Raw genomic sequence first — 24,263 nt, forward strand, 5'->3', positions numbered from 1 at the left:
CCATTAATGTCTAAACCGCTAGCAACAAAAGTGAGTACACCCCTAAGTGAAAATGTCCAAATTGGACTCCAATTGTCAATATTTTGTGTGGCCACCATTATTTTCCAGCACTGCCTTAACCCTCTTGGGCATGGAGTTCACCAGAGCTTCACAGGTTGCCACTGGAGTCCTCTTTCACGCCTCCATGACGACATCACAGAGCTGGTGGATGTTGGAGCAAAGTGTCAATTCTTCAGCGTTGTCACATGAAAAAATATAATCAAATATTTACAAAAATGTGAGGGGTGTACACACTTTTGTGAGATACTGTATGTATATATATATATATATATATATATATATATATATATATATATATATATATATATATGATTTAAATACATTATTTTCTCATTTGTTTAATTGGATTCTCTTTTTGTCTACTTTTAGGACTTGTGTGAAAACAATGTTTTAGTTCATATTTATGCAGAAATATAGAACATTAAAAAATTAAAAAGCAATTCACATCTTACCATAGTCTTTGGAGTGTAGAAAATACTGAGCAGACCCGGGTGACCAGGTCAAAGTGACTTTGAAGGGGGGTTTATTATTAGGGCCCAAAGACTGCTCAGCTGGCAGTGTCTCAATAGGAACCATGCATCTGCATTTAGATTTATGACACATTATGAAACAAGGTTGGAAATTGTGTTCCAAAGCATGCATTCACTGAGCCTGATGTTCAAGTATTAGTGTGATTGTTGTTCAGGTGACTGAGAATGTTAACACAGGATGTTAATTTTAATGCAGCAAGAATAATCCATCAACAGCTACATAGAACAGGGTATTATAGTAGGGTTGCAGTGAATAAACACCTCATTACAAAGATAAACTCACATGTGAGGGTTCAGTAGTGCAAAAACCACAGGCAATGGCCTACAGAGAATAAAGCGATCTGGTCAGATGAGTCATCCTTCACCAAGCGGGAGAGTGTGAGTGTGAGAGTGTGACGCATACCAACAGAAAGGTACAGACTTGAATGCTTAGCCCAGTGAGGAGGTCCAGGTATGCTGAGAGGGCTTTTTGCTGGCATGGTTTGGGTTCACTCTGTAAACCAATACAAATTTCTTCTGACTGATCACCTTTATCCTATGATGAAATATTTCTATATCGATAGGAGTGGTTTCTTCTAGGATGCCCCTACCCCACATCCACAAGGTCTCTCTGAATAATTTGATGAGGATGAAAATGAAAAATCATATTCTATGGCCTTCATACTCACTAGATCTCAATGTTACTGAACACCGTTGGGAGATTTTAGAACGTGTTACACTGTGCTCTCCACAACCGATAGTGTAAATATATTTTGGAAGAAATCAAACCTTATTAACATGTTATGTTGGTTTTTCCTTTGTGACCCACCGTCTAGTCTGTTGACGTAATTTCACGTAATGGAGCACACGTCCACATGGACATTTATATATGGACCTACATATACATGGACCTATACATTTGCTCAGTTTAGAAGTTTGCATCCCCTATGAGTTCCCTTAATTTACCTAAAATGATTTATAAACAGCCATGTAATTCAGGTGATGAGTTAGCCTTAAACATAAACGTACAAGTGTCTGTGTGTGTGTGCGCGTGTGTGCGCAATAATTTTGCAATTATTGTAGTTAATTCAGCATGTAATTACTGTTATGTTTGCAGATCTGTTATACAGTGAATGATGAACAGGTTTCCTTTTTATTTAGTAAAAAAACCCTGTTCTTAATATTACCATGAAATTGAATGCAAAAATAAATTAAGCTCGCATGCAGTTCTTTGCCTTATAAAAAAAAAAAAAAGGTAAATTATTTCAAGAAGAGTAGTGTTACCTAGAATACCATCTCTTTGAATTTTTAGATGAATATTAGATTTATTTTAGGGAATAAACAGGAGGACAGTTGAAGTTGTGTATTTACTATGCAATACAACATAGGAAAATAATTAAAAGGGGTTGTGTGACCCTGAAGTTGACTATTTTCCTATAACAGTTTTATATTTATCTTATTACTAGTTTTAGATCATATGGACCATCCACTTATGATTTCCTGTGTGTTTTCTGTCAGAGCTGTTTTTATAGAAAATTAATCCACACGATCTTATCTGATTGGAAATGTCAATTGCACTGTGGTATAAACTAAAATAAAAGCAATTCTTACTAGTGGGCTTAGGCCTCAAGACTATACTTACTAGAGACTATACTTTCTACAGCACAGTTAAAAGGAACAGTAATATCTTTAACATCTTTATTCAGTCCACTGACTCTAAGCCTTCCCTCATCCTATTATAGTCCGCCTTTATTGTGTTTCCTGTCTGTTTCCCCATTCCCAAAATGCCAGCTTGTAGTATGTTGACTGCTGAAAGAGCCATTAGCTGCTATCCCCTAGGACATTGTACTTGTCTTAAGTAAGGAAAATATTCCAACTCACAAACCAATAAAAAACTTTCATCAGAGAAATGGTTCAAATTCTTGACAGCAAACACAGACTGTATTTACATTTCCTTCCCTAAATCGGCTTAGCTTTTCAATAAGTGTCACTAAATCAGTTTATTTTTCTTTATACTTTCAACATTAGAGCTTGCACATTTGCAAAATTATTAATAACATGCTTCTAGTTCTACTGCTTTTTAAAAAAAATATATTATTAATTACCTTTCAAACCATTCTCACGATCCTGTAATAGTAATTCGGAAGGTGTTGGGTTGGACTTGCAGAGACATTTGTACACACCACAACGTTAGACAAGAAAGAAGTATCATCAGAGTCATCAGCTAATCACGAAGGTGAGAACGTGAGAGCCCAATATAAACCAATGGGGAGGGGGGAGAGAGTGAGAGCTGGAGAGACCAATAAAAAACTGTAATACAAGGAAAAAGGATTCAGGACTTTTATCTTTTTTTCTGAATGGGTAAAGCATTTATATGTTCTATAATTCGAGAGAAGCTAGTGAATAATAGATTATAGGCAATGGATTTATTTCCACTGTGGAGTATGTTTTGGTGCACAGCTGTGAAGTTGTTGAGCTGATAGCCAGCTAATGATGAACAGGACGTGTTGGTGTATTTCTATGTATTTTTTAAGCCTGTCGATTTAACGCATTAGTTTAGTGCACTTAATCACGGGGGGAGAGAAGAACACATTAAAACGATTAATGCATCTTACATTGCACGCAGTTGCTTAGTGACGGGCACGAGGCAAGGCGATGACCAAACTCTGCTTAGTCCTCTGAAGGGAAATTTTAAATTCAAAACTCATCCAGTGACTGACAACTTCCACATTAGTGTCTTGAGTGAGATACATCCCTCGCTCTTAATGCTGAGATAAAGTCCATCTCTATAGCAGGTAATTATTACATTTATGACGGCGATGGCGAAGATGCCAACGCACGTACAACACCAGTCCCATTCACAAGGAGCAAGATTTTTAGTTTTTAAGTCGAGAAAATTGAGTCGAGATCACGAGAAAACAACTATTATGTTAGGTTGAGATCACGAGAAAACAACAACAAAAAAATAAATTACGCATGGCATCTACACACCCTTACTGTGTATGATTTTTATGGAACGTTTTGATGGGCTGAAGAACAAAATACACAGATTACATAACTAAATACAACACAATGAACACAGCTCAGATAATAAAAACACCGGAGGCGAGCAGATGCAATAGTTATTGTCTACACTGTATGTTAGCAATATAGTGTTCAGATTCATGATTCATATTGCTTTCTTTTAAACATGCATGCATATGTCTGAATGGATGTCTGTATTCTACTTGCTAGTATCCTGCATACGTGTCACACTTCCAGGGCATGTATAAATTTCTAATTCTGCATAATTCTTGAATGGTTACTATATGTGTGTGATTTCTAAATGTGTATTTTTCCTACCACACCACTTTCATTTGTGTCATGCAGGGATATGTATGTATAGAGCAGCATCATGGGGGAGAGAGGAGGATGGGGAACATCACAGCTCCCAAGCTGTGAAAATGTCAATGAGAGAACACAGTGGTTATTTTGGAATTCACTTTATTCAGATGCTTGAGAGGTCTCTGAAATAAAGACTGAGATACATAAGTCAACACATGGTCTCATATTTACATAAATACGGTAGCAGAAAGGTGTCAATGTGTGTCAGGCATTCGACTACATCGGAAAGGACGTTATTTTGCAGGTTTGTCACCAGCCTCTAGTTTGGGCGCATCTTTAGGTTCCCTGTATGCAGGAAATGCCTCCCACGGACTGTTCAGGTCAAACTTCCTGAACTCCTGTGCAAGTTCCACAGGCTCTGCTACAACCCGTTTCAGCTCATCATCATAGCGTACCTAGGAGACAAACACATTATTCATGAGATACAGTGCATATAAGAAGTCTACACACTCTTATTAAAATTTCAGGGTTTGTGTTATGTAAAGAAATGAAACTAAGAATCTTGTCAGAATGTCAGAATCTTCTTCTCCTTTATTGTGAAATTGCAACATATAAATATCAAGTGACAAACACCCAAAAATGTTTTAACTTCCAATATCCAGCGTGCATACGCGTGTGTGTGCGTGTATGTGCACACACCCTTTTATAATTGGGAATGATTCTGAACACTGCCACAACCAAATCACATTCAAACTCATGTTAAACACTAATTAGTACACACCTGCCATCAATTAAAGTGATACATGTATTTCTATATACGATATAGTAGGTAAGTATTTCTCCTACTATATAGTAGGTAAGTACGCAGTTTGGAACACAGCCGTGCTCTCTTGTTTGCCGTCAAACGGTTGAGCACTGCCATGTGTGTACATGTCCTGTCGCAAAATGCGGTGAAAACTCCCACACGACGTTAATAGTGTGATTAAAGTGTGTACATGTCTGTAATGCACTTCGATAATGCGACTAAAACAGGAATTCACCAAATGTCTTAATTCCATTTGTGTTTACTTCGAGTATGACTTTAATCTGACTAAGGTCATCAATAATCGCTGTTTACATGCTCGTTTCTTAATCTGAGTATTGTCTTAACCAGGTTAATATCAGATTATTGTTGTCCATGTAAACATACTGATCGATATGGTGACGCTTTCAGTAAGGCGATGTTTCTTTAATGTTTAACGCTTCTTTAAGGAAGATGTCGGGTGTCAGTGTGTTGTAATGGTCAGTAAGTTTTTTTTAGGACAGGGGACTGGGTGTAAAAACTTAAACATGAGATGTTGCTTGACTGGTGGTTACTGAAAAACCGTGTGTATTAACGTGGCTTGTCATGTCTGATGCTGTGACAGATGTGTGTGCTGTTTAATGTGTAACAGACACGTTTTTTCTTCAGTGCAGAAATGACATTTTTAGCTTTATATCCTTATCTGTAAATGTTAGAAATTCACACGAATATTTCCATTTTACATAAAGACTCGTCCTGACAGCGAGTGGGTCTCCATTAAACTTCACTGAATGAGCATGAGTCCATACATGCGCGTCAATCAAACAGCGCGAAATAGAAACGAAGCGCAATAACTCTGACTCAAATATTCATTTTGATCAAATATGTTGTTTGATGCTATATTTAGAAACAAAAGTAATTGTGTGGTTTTTTTTAATGAGAGCAGTAACTGTAATGGGGTTAGAACATATAATTGTATATACATGTAAGAAGTGTCATACATTTACAGAATAAAGTAACATGTTACTGTGTTCAGATGAGTGAATGTGTGTGTTACTGCAGAACATTCAGCCTCTTACCAGTTAACACTTTGTCTCTACTTTTGTTTTTCTTTTTAGCATTTTTAATATATTGATTTAACTTCTGCTTTAAAGCTAGTGGACAATCAGCTGTTAAATAATGTTCATATATGTATATGCATATATGAACATAAATAATTCATATATGTATATTATATTATATTATATTATATTAATATATATATATATATATATATATATATATATATATATATATATATATATATATATATATATATATATATATATATACACACACACACACACACACACATTATATGACACTACTAATGTCTTTAGTAGTGCAAAGTGCCAATATCTTTACCTCTACATATCCAGACAGTGGGAAATCTTTTCTAAATGGATGGCCTTCAAAACCATAATCTGTTAGGATTCGTCTCAGATCCGGATGATTTGCAAAGAACACTCCAAACATGTCCCACACCTAAAGATAAGAGGAAATGTAGCATGATCCATTATAGAAATGATAAACCTACATATGGCATGTCGTTTGGGTACCTAAAAGTGTATCTAAGTATGGGTGGAAAAGGTGAGAAAGGATCACGTACCTCTCTTTCATACCAGTTGGCCGCTTCATGGACAGGGACAGCCGAGTCAACGGGGGTCAGCTCATCTGTGTAGGTCTTGACTCGAATGCGAGAGTTGAAGCGCAATGACAGCAGATTATACACAATCTAGAAAACAAGATCGTTTTTTTGTTTAATCTGCAGCCACAAACACACATTACCAAGGGTAAAATAATTACAGACACTACACAAAGAACTGACGACTTCTTCACAGATATTTCAGACTGCCATATTTGTTTAAGAGCGAAAAAGACACAAGTTGTAATGTATTTTTTATGGTCACCTTTTAAAATTGCTTTCATAATTAAGCAGAAGGATTGGTTTTTACCATCAGTTAATATTTAGGACTCAAGAGAAGTAAATTCCTGATTAATAGCACGAAACAATGTTATTAGTTTTCACTGGATAGACAAAATCCTCCCAATATTAACAACAGGTACATCATTTCTTAACCATTTAAGTTAAACACATTGTTACGTATAGAAGAAAGAAGACGGAGGGCAGAAATTCTCACAAATTACAAATTCACTGTGTTCCCAATGTTAAACAGCCTTAAATTCACCACGTCAATTATGGTCGTATTGCTACAATGTAACAATGATTTAAAAAAGGAAAATCACTCAGGAGTAGCTTGACAATTCCTCATTGCAATTGTTCTAATTGTATTTCTTCCATTTAATATCATTTGGTACAGCCATGTAGCTCTGCCAACCTGTCTGTAAATTCATATCATGCAGACGAGAAAGAGCTGGAGCGATATAAAGCTGAAGTCGGAAAAGCACTTCACGTATTACTGTTATATAATATGCGATGATATGATATAATAATATTATTCACTTTGGATTCTTGTGAGACCGTAAAATAAATGCAGTTTTGACATATTAAAAATGAGTTTTACTTAGTGAGCTAAGTACTGTTACAGGTTATTTACATCTTTTTAAGAAGTGTCAGGTTACAGGTTATTTACATCTTTTTAATTAACAAAAAGGGACTTCTGCTCTAAGTGAATGCTTTTACTATTCCCAGAATCAGTCATCAAACCTTTAATATCAAGGTTTTCGTATCAGAAAAGAAATTTAAATGTTCAAAAAGGTACTTTAAAAGTGGGAATGATTTTAATCAACACCAATTCAATCAGAAAGCATGTGGATGTAATTTAGGGAATTATTAGGGAAGGTCGGAGGGTTGCGAGTTCAAACCCCAGCACTGCCAAGCTGCTACTGTCGGGCCCTTGCGCAAGACCCCTTAACCCTCAACTGCTCAGCTGTATAAATGAGATAATTGTAAGTCGCTCTAGATAAGGGTGTCTGCCAATGTCTGAAATTCTGTAATGTAATTTCCTGTGCGTTCCTACCTCAAAGCGGTTTTGCCTAGTGGGAACATCAACTGCGGTGAGGTCAGTCATGTTGCGGAACTGGGCATTGGAGTGATCCCGAAGGAAAGTCAGTACAGGTAGGACTCCCTCTGGGTGGATCATAACTTCCAGCTCGTTGTAGCATGTGACCTAAAGATACACACATCTCGTATTAGTTGAGCTAACATTGTGCTCACATGCCAAATAAATTATAGCAGCTTAGGAAATAGCACAAGCTGCTATGAAGGTCAGTTAAAATGTAAGAATTAATGTTGGCATAATGTTCAGCATTGCATTAAATAAGGGGAAACCAGTAGGACAATAAGCTGCTTTGAGCAGGATACCTCAACTTGCTGCACATATTTGGGAAGAATTTCAGCCACATATTCCCCAAACTGAGACAGCTGGTTATGAGTCACCGTATCCTTGGGCCTAACCGTAGCTATAAAACACAGCACAGCCGAGTTAGAAAATGACAACCTAATAAACTGAACCTAAAACCTGTGAAATATTTCTATACACATTAATAGTATAAAAAAAAAAAAACTTGGATAAGAACTCTAGATATTCTAGACACAAATGTGCCAAACGCAGTGCTTTGTCTCTAGTTGGCGGAAATGGTTTTTGACAGAGATACAATTTCCTATGTAGAAAATATTTTAGTCCAGAAGTTAGAGCTACTTACGTCTTGTCTCGGTTGCTGTTGCTTCACAACGCGTTGGGATCAGTGCAGCATTCCGACTCACAGCTATAACCGAGTGACAGAGGAAATCATAAATAATCACTGAACAACTAACAGGATATCAATGAAAAAAATTCACCTATAATCCACATAATAAAACATCCAACTCTGCAGAAGGCAGGACTTTAAAAAAAAAAAAAAAAAAATTTCACAATCAAATCAGTTTATAAATATACTCATTACATTGGCTGGTGTGCTGCTCATTACAAAGTGTGTAGTGCTCCATGTGCCCAATACAGTGCTAGTTTAGATTTACCAACAGAAAAACCAGCAACTCTAATAAGTGCCTGTTGAAAACTGTTAAGAACTTACATGTAATACTTTTAGGAAAGACACTTTATATGTTTATACAAGTAATTAATTGTTTTCTGACATCTCTATGTACTTCTATTCAAGTGCTCTTATATATAAACAAGACATAATGCTGATAAGATGTTTCTTTATGATCATTATATGATGATTATGTGAGGATTAGTTGACTTACTCCTGGATTCTAAAGCAAACTTAAATACTGTTTTAAAAGTATTCATTTATTTATTTATTTTAAATGATGATGAAAACGACTATTTCACAGGTATAATGCATAACTTCAAAATACGTTAAATTACAATTTTCCATAAATGACGTACATTACAGTGAGCTCCACTAATATTGGCATCCTTAGTAAATATGAGCAAAGAAAGGTGTGAAAAATTGTCTGTATTGTTTAACCATTTAATCTTTTGGGTTTTTTGTTTTATTATTTTATCCAGAAAACAATATCTTTGTTAAATAACAACAATTATTGGCACCCCTATGAATTCATATGAGAAAAATATATTTGAAGTATTCCCACTGATTTTTTTTCATTGCTAAAAATTTTTTTAGTACACCTTGGTGACTAGGAACAGGAAATTGTTCAATCATTACTTCATGTTTCACAGGAGTATAAATATGAGGTAACACATAGGCCAAATTCTCTTAGTCATTCATAACAATGGGTAAGACCAAGGAATATAGCTGTGATGCACGGCAAAAGGTTGTTGAGCTTCACAAAATGGGAAGTGGCCATAAGAAAATAGCAAAAGCATTGAAAATGCCCATTTCCACCATCAGGGCAATAATTAAGTTCCAGTCAACTGGAAATTATATGAATCAACCTGGAATTGGACGTGTGTCTATATTGTCTCAACGCACTGTGAAGAGGATGGTTCAAGTGGCCAAAAAATCTCCAAGGATCACAGCTGGAGAATTGCAGAAGTTAGTTGCGTCTTGGGGTCAGAAAGTCTCCAAAACTACAATCCGAAGTCACCTACATCACCACAAGTTGTTTGGAAGGGTTTCAAGAAAAAAGCCTCTCCTCTCATCCAAAAACAAACTCAAGCGTCTTCAGTTTGCCAGACCCTACTGGAACTTCAAATGGGATCGGGTTCTATGGTCAGATGAAACCAAAATAGAGCTTTTTGGCAATAAACACCAGAGGTGGTTTTGGCGCACACAGAGAGGTAGCCATATGGAAAAGTACCTCATGGCCACGGTTAAATATGGTGGTGGCTCTTTAATGTTTTGGGGCTGTTTTTCTGCCAGAGGACTTGGACATTTTGTTAGGATACATGACATCATGGACTCTATCAAATATCAACAGATATTAAATGAAAACCTGACTGTCTCTGCCAGAAAGCCTAAAATGGGCAGTGACTGGATCTTCCAGCAGGACAATGATCCAAAACATACATCAAAATCAACACAAAAATGGTTTACTGACCACAAAATCAAGGTCCTGCCATGGCCATCCCAGTCCCCTGACCTGAAACCCAGAGAAAACCTGTGGAGTGAACTGAAGAGGAGAGTCCACCAGCGTGGACCTCAAAATATGAAGGATCTGGAGAGATTCTGTATGGAGGAAAGGTCTCAGATACCTTGCCATGTATTCTCCAACCTCATCAGGCATTATAGGAGAAGACTCAGAGGTTATAGGTTATCTTGGCAAAAGGAAGTAGCACAAAGTATTGACTGAAAAGGTGCCAATAATTGTTGCACACCTATATTTAACAGAGATATTTTTTGGTAAACCTGTGTTGTTTTTGCAATTGTTTGGTATCCATGAGAGCAGTATTTTTGTGAAATTTTTAAACAAAAGATCAAAAAGTTAAACAATAAAGTCAATTTTACTTTGCCTTCTTTGCTCATATTTACCAAGGTGCCAATATTAGTGGAGGGCCCTTAAAAATAATCACTATGTTAGGCAACGAAGACTCGAGCCTGGGTAATATATTTTTTTTTGCTTTTGAATATATAACCCAGTACCTGACAGCCCATAGTTCCACTCTAGCTGCTTATTTTAGTAAGGTGTCGGGCCAACACAAGCCATCAGAACAGCATTAAAGTTACTTGTCTCTGGAACTGTACAGGAGGGGTGAACATTGTTCTTCCAAAACATATTCCTTGCACAATAAGCCCTGGGGATGGGGACAAGATCATCCTGGAAAAGACCTGTCCTATCAGAATTGAAATGTTTCTTCATAGGATGAAGATGATTGATCAGTCAGAATAACTTATATTCCCTCTAAGGAGGCAAAGAATGCCAGCCAAATAAATGCCCCAAAAGTAGGGCTGAGCGATATGATGACAAAAATATAATATCACGATACTTGAGGACGTTTTTACGAAACACGATGCGCATCACAATATATAATTTAGCTAACAAATCGTCTGCAAAACAATAGTAAAATAAATAAAAATGTTAATTAATTTAACAAAAAAAAACAAAAACAACATAATGCCTACAAACACAAAGATTATTAAGTTAAAAAAAAAATCATCAATTTCAAATTCAATACCATTTCATTCAGAATTATTAAACACCTAAAAAATACATCCCCATACCAACATTATCTCAGCCTACACAAGAGAATAACAGGCACCGATTTCCCTTTCATTTCTCACCCATCTGTAGATTAACCAGTGGAACATCACCCTTGTATACAGACCCATCATCAGTGTTGTAAGGGAAACCCTAACCCTATGTCATCTTTAAACTTAGATAATTTTTAGCCTGAACACTTGGTAAGCAATGTTGGCAGTAGAGCTGCAACAACTAATTGATCAAATTGATAATAATCGATTATGAAAATCGTTGTCAACGAATCTCGTTATGGATTAGTTGGTCTGCGCGTGGCACGGGATATATTTACTCACTACATTACTACTGTTCCAAAAACACACTTCGAGATGAAATACTAAAGTTGTGTCCCAAATGTTGTACTATACACTTACACTATGTATTATGTACTCTACCATCTAATGTATGAAGTTTGTCATAGACTAGTTAAGCTAGTTGCAGCCCTAATATTTATAAGTATTTATGCATTATTTTTATGGACGCACATAAAGCACTGAAGTAAACTATAGTTCTAAATTAATAATATATATATTTTAGGTGTTTGTCCAATTTGCCTATATAAGACTGAAAAGAACCCAATACACACAGACAAACAGTTGTGTAAACTTTAATCTGAAGTTTATATTTGTAACACTCAGTTCGTGGATTTTATTTTAAATATATGGGGAAAAAAATGGTGCAAATCACGACCAATCTGGCGATTCGATTCTTATTTATATGGTTTCAATTCGATTTGATTCAATATCAATTAGTTATCAATATTTCAATTAAAAAGTTAGTTTTGCAGACAAGGAACCCATCTTTTTAATATAAATGCAGGTAACTGAAACCCTCCTACTTAGCTAGATTACTGAAATACATGTTTATATTAACAACAGGGCCCACGCAGTTATGTTTACTTACTTTTTACTTTTACTATGAATAACAAACATTGTAACAAAAAATCACAAACATGTGCATACGGTGTACACAAGGTAAGCACAAACTGCACATTACTGTAAAAATAAAAACGTTGTAAATATGCAACAGTGAAATTCATTTAAAACGGTTATGAACGATGGCGACATCGTCAGGACGAGAAGCGAACTACAGATAATATTCATATCCGCGCAAGTAAAGCACGCGCGTTAAGAATCGATTCAGGGATTTCCCGAATCGATATCATTTCGTTAAATTGAAGATCGATAAAAATCAGAGAATCGATTTTTCTTTTACCCAGCCCTAGTTTTTACCACTGCAAATGTCCAGGTCTACAGGTCTACTTTTTATTTACGCACAGCCTCAAGATTTTACGTAACACAAGACCAATAGAACACTGCTTGCGATCTACTAATAATCTGTTTTGCCACTTTTGTCGTGCTAAACCAAGCCAAATCCCAAACGGCTCCCTATTGGGCTAAACTGTGCACTACATGGAGTGCAGACGTCATGTGTAGGGCGCTTATAGAGGTAGCACGGATCAGTTTAGCATTCAGCCAAACCTTACTATGTGCAGTTAGCTTTGGAGCTAGGAGAAAGGTCACTAGCGGTGGACAACACAGTGTTAAGGAGACTGTTTGAGGGAAATTCCACAGGCACCTATAACCTCGATAAATAAAATGTTTATCAGGCAAAAGTGTTATATATATATTCGACACTTACCGTTCAAGGTTCTACCTAAAGTCCCGCGGGTGAGCCTAAGCAGGGAAGCCGCCATCTTGACTCATTCGCCCAGAGTCTTCTTCGCGTTTGTTTTTTTTGTTCCGTGTTGCTGAAGCGGCGACGGCGCCATCACCAGGTGAAACGGCGAATAACAACCAACATGTAAAACACAACTGTTTTCCTGTCCTACTGTACACACGGGTTTCTTTTGTTTTAATATGCAAAACAGAAATCAATCATGAACTGCACATGCAATTATGCACAGCGACTGTAAACATGAGTCTATGGTAGGACATGTTCTAAAATATTTAATTGCTTTGACATTTAATATACAAGTACAAATAAAACAAGACAGTGTACAGTAATCTTTCTTTAGTTTTTTTGCATTGGTGTATTTTGAAAGTCACAAATACATATGCGCATAAATTAACACATTTTCAGGAAAACAAAAACAACAACAAAAAAACTAACTTAGACCAGAACAAAATGCATGCTGATTGCAAATAAGCCAGCCACAAGACCACAGGAACACAGATCCTTGTATCATACACCGCTTGAATCTGGTCCACACACTTGTTTGTGATACTTGTCCAGCATGTCGCGCTGAGCAGAGCGGATCAGTACATGCGGGCGGACAGCTGCCAACTGTTTACAGGCCTTGTCTGTACTCCAGCAGTGGAGCTACACAGAGAAAAGACAACATAGAAATGATAGTGACATGTCATATCACATACAGCACTGTGGAAATGTACTTTCAAGAAAATTGAAAAATAATGTGGCAGTGGTCTAGATTGACACAAAATTAGGACACAAACTTGATTAGGATCAAGTATAGAACAGTTAGTTTTGGTCCACTAGACTGATTGGATGAGCAGTGATGAGAGTGCTCCTATATTTCCTATAACTGCACTGGGACGTGTCACTGTGCATCACTCTGCTCGTCTCTGTTCACCACGTACAGTTCCACTGCCTAGTTCGAAGCGGTTACTGCAGGAGTGTTAGCGATATCATCAGCAAACATGGCAAGTTTTAAAGTCAAGTATCAAGTCTCTATATACTGTAGCTTGTTTACACTGGAACGAAATGTCATTTCAGGACCATGGTGCAGCACAGAACAGTATGCAGAACTACATAAAGTGCAAATACACAACAGCATGAGACAAGCGCAAGACAATAAATACAAGAGACAGGATAATAAATATGCAGGACAGGACAATAAATACGTAGGACAGGACAATAAATACACAGTACAGGATAATAAATATGCAGAACAGTAAATACGCGGGACATAGGAGAGGAGAGGACAGGACAATATATACACAGAACAGGAAAGGACAATAAATACGCGGGACAATAAATACGCGGGACAATAAATACACGGGACAGGAAAGGACAATAAATATGCGGGACAATAAATACACGGGACAGGAAAGGACAATAAATACGCGGGACAATAAATATACAGGACAGGACAATAAATACGCAGGACAGGACAATAAATACACAGGACAATAAATACGCAGGACAATAAATACGCGGGACAATAAATACGGAGGACAGGATAATGAATACGCAGGACAATAAATACGCAGGACAATAAATACACAGGACAGGACAGGACAATAAATAGGCAGGACAGGACAGGACAATAAATAGGCAGGACAGGACAATAAATAGGCAGGACAGGACAGTACAATAAATACACGGGACAATAAATACGCAGGACAGGACAGGACAATAAATACGCAGGACAGGACAGGATAATAAATACACAAGACAGGACAATAAATAGGCAGGACAGGACAATAAATAGGCAAGACAGGACAGTACAATAAATACACGGGACAATAAATACGCAGGACAGGACAGGACAATAAATACACGGGACAATAAATACGCAGGACGGGACAGGACAATAAATACGCAGGACAGGACAATAAATACGCAGGACAGGACAGGACAATAAATAGGCAGGACAGGACAATAAATAGGCAGGACAGGACAGGACAATAAATAGGCAGGACAGGACAGGACAATAAATAGGCAGGACAGGACAATAAATACGCAGGACAATAAATACGCAGGACAATAAATACGCAGGACAGGACAATAAATACGTGGGACAATAAATACGGAGGACAGGATAATGAATACGCAGGACAATAAATACGCAGAACAGGACAATAAATATGCAGAACAGGACAGGACAATAAATACACAGATCAGGACAATAAATACGCAGGACAGGACAGGATAATAAATACACAAGACAGGACAATAAATAGGCAGGACAGGACAATAAATACGTAGGACAGGACAATAAATAGGCAGGACAGGAAAGGACAATAAATACGCGGGACAGGACGGGAAAATAATATGCAGGACAGGACAATAAATATGCAGGACAATAAATACACAGGACAGGACAATAAATAGGCAGGACAGGACAATAAATAGGCAGGACAGGACAATAAATAGGCAGGACAGGACAATAAATAGGCAGGACAGGACAGGACAATAAATAGGCAGGACAGGACAGGACAATAAATACGCAGGACAGGACAGGACAATAAATACGCAGGACAGGACAATAAATACGCGGGACGGGACAATAAATAGGCAGGACAGGAAAGGACAATAAATACGCGGGACAGGACGGGAAAATAATATGCAGGACAGGACAATAAATATGCAGGACAATAAATACACAGGACAGGACAATAAATAGGCAGGACAGGACAATAAATAGGCAGGACAGGACAATAAATAGGCAGGACAGGACAGGACAATAAATAGGCAGGACAGGACAGGACAATAAATAGGCAGGACAGGACAGGACAATAAATACGCAGGACAGGACAATAAATACGCGGGACGGGACAATAAATAGGCAGGACAGGAAAGGACAATAAATACGCGGGACAGGACGGGAAAATAATATGCAGGACAGGACAATAAATATGCAGGACAATAAATACACAGGACAGGACAATAAATAGGCAGGACAGGACAATAAATAGGCAGGACAGGACAATAAATAGGCAGGACAGGACAGGACAATAAATAGGCAGGACAGGACAGGACAATAAATAGGCAGGACAGGACAGGACAATAAATACGCAGGACAGGACAATAAATACGCGGGACGGGACAGGACAATAAATACGCGGGACGGGACAGGACAATAAATACGCGGGACGGGACAGGACAATAAATACGCGGGACGGGACAGGACAATAAATACGCGGGACGGGACAGGACAATAAATACGCGGGACGGGACAGGACAATAAATACGCGGGACGGGACAGGACAATAAATACGCGGGACGGGACAGGACAATAAATACGCGGGACGGGACAGGACAATAAATACGCGGGACGGGACAGGACAATAAATACGCGGGACGGGACAATAAATACGCAGGACGGGACAATAAATACGCAGGACGGGACAATAAATACGCAGGACGGGACAATAAATACGCAGGACGGGACAATAAATACGCAGGACGGGACAGGACATGGGCTGTAAACTAATGTGTAATGTAGCAGCACAAGTATAGCAGCAAAATTGGCAGGAAAAACAAGTTCCATAATATAAACACAAGAATATAACTTTTGACTCATAATATAAAAGCTCATCAGATGAATATGAAAAAGAAGGGGGAGGGGGCAATTTTACCAGAAGCACCTTTAACAGCAATGTAAAAATCAATGTGCGAGTCAAGCGAGTGTGGCTTCTATAGGATCTATTTCTGCTAGCAATGCAAAAATAAACAGAACTTTTGCCCCTATTTGTCCGAAACGAAGAAAGAAAAGAAGAAAAAAAAAACATCACAGACTTACTGAAAGCATCATTTCTTTCAAAATCATCTGTCTGGTACAGTGATTATACTGTAAATAAACATGTGGTGGCTAGCCAATCAATAAAAAAAATTAAATATATAAAAACCTGCCAAAAACAGAATATGGTTATCATAAGGACATTAAAATCTGTATTTAGAACAGTCCAACCACATTCACTGTGACAACCTGAGCCTACCCTAGGAACACTGGTCACAAGACAGGAATACACCCTGAACACAAGTGTGTGCACACACACGCACGCACGCACACATGCGCGCAGTCATTCACACTTAGGGGCAATAGACTGTAGCATCTACGTACTGAAATGTACTTGTGGAATGGAGGAATCTCATTTAGAGAGCATGGCGAGAACATGAGAAACTCCACACAGATAGTATCCTGAGCTCAGGATCGAACCCAGGGACCCTGAAGCTGTGAGGTAGCAAGGCTCCACACACAATTTAACAAATTACTAAATTAGACAAACACTTTTCCCCTGACTATAGGCATAAAAACATACATATTTACATTTATTCATTTAGCAGATGCTTTTATCCAAAAGCGACTTGCAAGTGAAAAAATACAAGCAAAGCGATATATATCTCAAGCAGAGACCAATACAAGTAGTGCTACTATACGAGATTTATAATTAAGTTCTAGAGAAGCAAAGTGCACAGAGTAGAGGTATAAGAGCCAGAGTAAGTTTATTTATTTATTTTTATAAATAATATGGGGTTGGCATTTTAGGGGTTAGTTATGTACTCATGTAAGAGGTGGGTCTTTAGCTGTTTTTGGAAGATGGTGAGAGATTCTGCGGTCCGGATTGAGGTTGGAAGTTCATTCCACCACTGAGGGACAGTTAGTATGAAGGTTCTGGAAAGGGACCTTGAGCCACGCTGAGTAGGTACTACTAAGCATCTGTCGCTAATCGATCACAAATTGCGTGAGGCAACGTAAGCCTCCATGAGAGAGTTGAGGTAGGGGGGGTGCCCAAAAATTCATGACCGTGCCCCTGTGCAAAAAGCAAGGACCATATAGGAATGGAGTGCTAAGGCTGGTGTGGAAAACCCCCAGTGGTCCGAGCCCTGACCTCAACCCCACTCAACACCTTTTCGGATGAATTGGAAAGCTGACTGCACCCCAGGCATTCTCAACTGACACGAGTCCTAAATCTCACTAATGTTCTTATGGCTGAATGAGCACAAATCCCTACAGCCACAAACCAAAATATTGTAGAAAGCCTTCCCAGAAGGAAAGCAGCAAAGGGGGGACCAAATCTGTGTTAATAATTATGGATTTGGAATGGGCACATATTGGTGTTATGGTCACATACTTTTGGCCATATATAGTATTTAACATAACATATCATCCACTCCACTGAGATGTTTTATGCCATGGATAAGTGTGTTGGCAGATACAATGTGATATATACATATAAACACAACACATGAACATAGGACAAAAGCAAATTCCCTACAGCATGCCGCCATTTGCCTCATAACTTGGCAACTAACGCTTGCAGAGAGTCAGTTAGTTTACTAACCGTTTGTATTACACCTTATATAGGTTTGCACCAAAAGCCTGAAAATTTCATACTTACAGACAACTTACCTCATGATATTTGGCTTTCACATTCCAGCCACTGTTCTTTTTCTCACTAATAACCTTTGCTTTCTTTCACTCATCTGCATTCCTGCAATCTGTCACTTACCCTAATGAGGTATGCAGCAGCCAGAGTGGCACTGCGAGAACGTCCTGCTTTGCAGTGGATGTAGACACTGGTGCCCTGATCACGGTGTTTTAGAACAAACTCAACTCCTCTGTGAATGTGTTCCAGACTAGGAACTCCTGTCAGATCCACTGTGCTGAGTCTGATCTGCTCCACACCTTCTGCTTTCCACTCCTATAAAACCACATGTACAACTGCTTAGTTAGTATTTCAGTTAAAGTAATATTTATGTCCTGAGATAATATAATGTGATCAGTCCATAAAAAACACATATATACACATATTCACACACTACCGGCAATTTTGGAAATGGCAATCAGACTACAATGTTGGACTTTGGACTGAGGGAAGAAACCAGAGTACCCGGAGGAAATCCCCAAGGTACGGGGAGAACTTGCAAACGGCACACACACAGGGCCCCATATGTAGTATTTAACATAATATACTCATCCACTCCATTGACATAATATGCCATGAATGCGTGTAATGCATGAATAAGTATATACTCTTTAGAAAAAAAAGAAATATATAAAGTCGCTTTTTCTAGTCATTTGTTCAACAGAAATATCAATAGATGTGATATTCTTCTGTGGAAAACGTAAGTACACCCTTGGCCTCAGAAGCTAATAGTAGAAATAACTTCTTGGAGGAGTTTCGTATAATTGTCCACTGGGCTTTTTTAATTTTTGACCACTCTTCCACACAATTTGACTAGGCCATTCCATAACCCTGCATTTCTTCTTTTTGAGCCATTCCTTGGTGGATTTGCTAGTGTGCTTAGGATCATTATCCTGTTGAAAGGTTCACTTTTGGTTCAACTTCAACTTTCGGACAGATGGCCTCACATTTTCTTCAAGCACCCTTTGATATGATGCAGAATTCATAGCTGAATCAATGAATGCAAGCTATCCAGTCCCTGAGGCAGCGAAGAAACTCTAAACCATAACATTTCCACCACCGTGCTTCACAGTTCGTATAAGGGGCTTCTCCTGAAAAGCTGTCTTTGGTTAGCGCCAAACATGTCTGCTGTTACTATGGCCAAACATCTCTATCTTTGATTCGTCTGTCCAGAGCACTTTATTCCAAAAGGCCTGGGCTTTGCCTATATGCTCATTGGCAAACGGTAGGCTTGCTCTAATGTTCTTTTTAGATAGCAAAGGTTTTTCCCTAGCAAACCTCCCATGCAGGTCAAATTTGTGCAATCTCTTTCGGATTGTAGACTCATGCACTTTGACACCAACTGTTGCAAGACTTACTTGCAGATCCTGTGATGAAATTTTAGGGTTCTTGGAGACTTCTTTTTGCATCAGATGGGCTGCTCTTGGGCTGAATTTACTGGGACGGCCAGTCCTACACAAATTGGCAGTCGTTTGAAATCTGCCCCACTTGTAGATTATTTTCCTTACAGTGGAATGATGTATTTCAAATAATTTGGAGATATTTTTAAATCCCTTGACAGACTCGTAGGCATCCACAACCGTTTTTCTGAAGGCCTTACAGAACTCTTTAGATCTGGGCATGTTGACACCACACACCTCAATAACAAACGGAACACCAGCCACTAGATATGAGAGATAAATAAGACCGGTTCCACCTGCACTCACAATCTTAAACACCTGATTCTAATTTTCTGGATTTGAAGGTGTGATAAATGTAGGGGTGTACTTACTTTTCCCATGTGACTGATTTGTTTTTTTGTTAATTCAAATTGTGAAAATTACTACAAAATGTTAATTCTATGTGTCATTTGATAGAGTGTACCTATGTCATTAATAGGCACTGTTACAAAGAGGATCAAATGTTTACTTGTCCAAATATCTAAATATGTAGGGTTGGTGGTTCGATTCCCGGCCCACATGACGTAGTGTCCTTGGGCAAGACACTGAACCCCAGGTTGCTTCCATTGGTGTGTGAATGGGTGAATGAGAACCAAGAGCTTTGTAGAACCGCTAAGGTGCAGACCATTTATCATTTACATTTATCCTACAGACAGGGCCGGCGCTACCTATCGGCAGAGTAGGTAATTGCCTATGGCAATTTGGAGTGATTGTAAAAATAAATGGCCTTGTTCTGTTGATCATTTCAGGATAGATCATTGAGTGCGAGCACTGTCGACGCGTCGAGACTGTCAGACACTTTGAATTCACATGTAGAATGATATTGAGTCGGGAGCTGACTAGCAAAATACCTAAAGTAAAACTAAAGAAGTTTGTATTCAAAGTCAAAGAGCAAAAACACTAAAAAAAAAAAAAAAAAAAAAATGTACCTCATAATACTTCATTTTTGTTTTCAAATCATACATACCCTTTACTGTTATATTTATTGAAAAATAAGCAAACAATTTTATGAAGAAATTAACTATTCTTTCTGCTTAGTAGTTCGTCTCTTTCACTTCCACTAGCAGTTGATCTGTGTGTGTATATAGTGCATATTTACAGTACTGCACAGCAATACATAATATATCTATATTTATAGTCTATATTGGTTCAATAGGAGGGGGTAATCCTGTCCATATCCAGCTAGGAAAAAAAAAAACAATAACGCTGTTCATTTACTGAAGTGGTGTGCAGGAAGTGTTCATCTGTAGTTATTTGTTAGAAATGTAATATTGTCAATGTAATATTATCAATGTAAACAACCCATTTTACTGTGTATATAGAGTACGAAAAACTGTTTGTTATCCAAATAGTGGGTGGGTGTGTTACTGTAAATAAATTACTTAACCAAAAAGCATGAATCTTGGCTGCCTTAAACTGTTTAGTCAGTGTGGATTTATGAGTAATTTCTAATTAAATTATAATAAACTGACTTTAAGAAAAGTTAACATTTTAAAGTAATGGGGGAAAAACATGTCATAGGAGGGGTGCAGGGGGCCTCCAAATATCCACACACACACACACACACACACACACACACACACACACACACACACACACACCTCTGCTGAATTACAGAAAAACTCTGTCTCGTATTCCTCGTTCATCGTCACCACCCCCCGAACATTTTCCGCTTGAACCAGCTGCATTAACAGAGAAGATAAGAGTTGATAAAACATTTGATTAGTAGAAGAGCCTGAACATGAGTCTTATTACTTTAGTAAACATGACACCTATCCAAACCCCCGATGCTCGCCTTTTCATTCGTACATTACAGTAATCCTGAAAAGCTCAAGAAACGTATCTACACATGCAGCACTGTGAACTTCACTAAAGTTACTGCCCAAAAACTCGTACCTCCTCGGTCATGGATCTGAAGGGAAGAGCCCCGAGAATGACAGTCTGGTCCACGCGATCAAACCATCGCCGAGAAGAGATTTTCTCCATCATCACATTGTAAGCCAGTGTGGGGTAAAATAAAATCCTCGCTAACAAACCCGACATTGTAGTTTCTTATCCTGCCCCATTAACACGCTTCTGTCGTGGGACGACTTCTTCGTCGAGAAGTGCTACTGTGAAGAGCTATCGCCACCTGCTGGACGGGAGGGAGTTCTACTCTGATGGCTGTGTCAACACAAGCATAGCTGGATAGATAGATAGATAGATAGATAGATAGATAAGATAGATAGATAAGATAGATAGATAAGATAGATAGAATACAGACAGTGCAAAAAATAAAGGACACTAAAAATAGAATGAAACAATAATTAAATAAATAAATAGATAAAACTTACCAAACGCAAAGAAATTTAATCAAAGGAATATATCTAAGGCAAGAGACTATGACTACAAATAACAATCTTGGTAATCTGTCTTCTCTTAAACTTCATATATATATATATATATATATATATATATATATATATATATATATATATATATATATATATATATATATATATATATATAAACCCAAAACAATTCAGTTTCTAGATGACCTGCATTTATGAAATTGCATGTGTTCTTTCCTGTCTTTAATACTATAGATTATCTATATATTTATCTATGATTTCATAGATTTTATTTTAATAATGATACAAGTATTTTTTTGTAACAGTGTATGGTATTTCTTGATGAAACAATAAATAAATTGTATTCCTACACCTTTTTGTGTAAAAGTCTCTCATGAGTATTGTTTTATTTAGCATGCAAATGTATTTAATTAGACGAGGCGTCATTTGCATAACTAAATGTAATTATATATTTCATTACAAAAATTCTTGTAAGAACATCAGCAATCGACTGTGAAACACTGTGATATCTACTGTTTTCAAATTAAAATTGTTCACATATAGCGTCTTGCCTTAAATAACAACAAACAAACAATCAAACGAATAAACGGGTATACAGTCGTGACTTAGTTGGCACGGAGCATTGACTGATGCTTGTATAATACAGTTTTATTTCCCGCTGTGTTGTTATATATTTAACAATCTGTAATCGGGTTACTTTATAACAGCTGAGAGCTCATACGTGGTTAACATACCCCATGTGTTTTCCTCGCATGTCACTGACAAGCCTTCTTTGAATTGTATTGATTGTAATAAGCACGTGACCAGAAGGTCCACTGTAGCGTGTGGGGGAGCTCCATATGGCTCAAACGCGTTCCTATAATAATAGTTACTTTTGTTTACAGTAAATTAAATAAAACATACACGAAACAGGGATAACACAGACCTTAATTTGCAACTGTGTTGCTAAATGATAGAATTTAACCATATATATTATCCATGGCTCCACCCCACTCCCCTTTTAGAAGTATTAATGGTAAATGCAGGAAAGACAGCCATTTTACACTGTCCCTGGTAGAAAGTGGGCTGTCGTGGGAAGACGTGGTTAGTAAAAAAAAAAAATAATAATAATTAGCTGAAACAAATCCCACAAGTAAAAAAAACTGGTCCACTGTGTTAGAGCACTTATTTCCAGACATTTAATCAGTTGACTTCAGGGGTAAGTCTACATTTATTTTTCCTCCTTGTTAACCATACCCGCTTTGGGAAAACGCTGACTACCTCCATCACCAAATTAGCTCGTTAGCAAGTTAGCTAGCTCTCCAGATTAGCCGCTAACTTGTTTACTGTAGTCCTCATGTAGCTTGCTAAGTAACGTACGTCACTGTAAAGGCGAGTTGGTTGGAAACGAAGGGGACATTACTTACGGCCAGTTGAACACAGTATGCAGTAGTTTGTCATGTCTCTTTAAGAGGAAGATGTCTGAAATGTTTTCATTAATTGTGCACGAGCCCGCTTATGAGACAAAGCTGACTCGTAAGGAGTCGCGCGCTCGCTCTCTGTCTGTCTGCACCTGAAGCCGTCGTTAGCACCTGATTAAATACTCAACGTGTCGTTTTTATCTCAGTGTTATAACGCGCTGTGTCTGGCGCAGCACTAACATGAAAACTCGCATGGTCATTCCCCGATTTTTCTTCTCTCCAGGTAAATATAAACGAGCTGAGACGGTAAATTGTGCAACCGCTAGCCACGAAGCTAAGCGTTAGGGCCCGTGTCTTGTGATGTCGCTACACAGGCGAATGCTGGCGTTTCTGCACTCCGTGTATTTTCACCAAGATTGAACACAAGAAGAAAAACTTAAGACTTGAGACGAGTTTTAATATTTAATCTGGTAGGTAAGGTTTGTAATGTGTTGCGTATGGTGTAAACATGTTTGTGAGCGTGCAGCGTTAGCGTGCTAGCTAACCCAAAGTGAGCACACACCCCATTCTGGTCTTTAACATTATCCAAGGGATCTGAGCCTTTAAGTCGGACTGGTTTCTTATTTATTCAATTCATATAG

The 24,263-nt window shown here is 38.0% G+C and overlaps 3 protein-coding genes across 11 annotated transcripts in view; 1 reads left to right on the forward strand and 2 right to left on the reverse strand.

Annotated features, from left to right (window-relative positions):
• Window positions 1-4,035: 4,035 nt before the first annotated feature.
• On the reverse strand, window positions 4,036-13,065 carry ndufs3 (NADH:ubiquinone oxidoreductase core subunit S3). Of its 2 annotated transcripts, NM_001201244.1 has the most exon segments (8): window positions 4,036-4,348; window positions 6,079-6,198; window positions 6,323-6,448; window positions 7,695-7,844; window positions 8,039-8,136; window positions 8,380-8,442; window positions 10,181-10,222; window positions 12,959-13,015. In NM_001201244.1, coding segments are annotated over 4 exon segments (531 nt in total). In that variant the 5' UTR covers window positions 7,818-7,844; window positions 8,039-8,136; window positions 8,380-8,442; window positions 10,181-10,222; window positions 12,959-13,015; the 3' UTR covers window positions 4,036-4,186.
• Window positions 13,066-13,246: 181 nt separating this feature from the next.
• Window positions 13,247-23,654, reverse strand: ptpmt1 (protein tyrosine phosphatase mitochondrial 1). Of its 4 annotated transcripts, none has more exons than XM_017458290.3 (5): window positions 23,629-23,654; window positions 21,768-22,054; window positions 21,473-21,553; window positions 18,517-18,708; window positions 13,247-13,639 (listed from the first exon to the last, which is right to left on the reverse strand). In XM_017458290.3, the coding sequence occupies exons 2-5, from the start codon at window positions 21,912-21,914 to the stop codon at window positions 13,502-13,504; spliced, it is 558 nt and encodes a 185-aa protein (XP_017313779.1). In that variant the 5' UTR covers window positions 21,915-22,054; window positions 23,629-23,654; the 3' UTR covers window positions 13,247-13,501.
• Window positions 23,254-24,263, forward strand: part of celf1 (cugbp, Elav-like family member 1) — a 40,776-nt gene continuing 39,766 nt past the window's right edge. For 4 of the 5 annotated variants that reach the window (XM_017458670.3, XM_053676621.1, XM_053676620.1 and 1 more), the window contains exon 1: window positions 23,254-23,420. The gene's annotated coding sequence lies outside the window, so the exon portion shown is untranslated. Of the gene's footprint in view, window positions 23,421-23,905; window positions 24,093-24,263 lie in introns of all 5 variants that reach the window. The other variant, XM_017458671.3, reaches the window with a different exon arrangement.

This window comes from Ictalurus punctatus, chromosome 27, assembly GCF_001660625.3.
Source record: "Ictalurus punctatus breed USDA103 chromosome 27, Coco_2.0, whole genome shotgun sequence".
In the NCBI taxonomy this organism is placed as follows: Eukaryota; Metazoa; Chordata; class Actinopteri; order Siluriformes; family Ictaluridae; genus Ictalurus; species Ictalurus punctatus.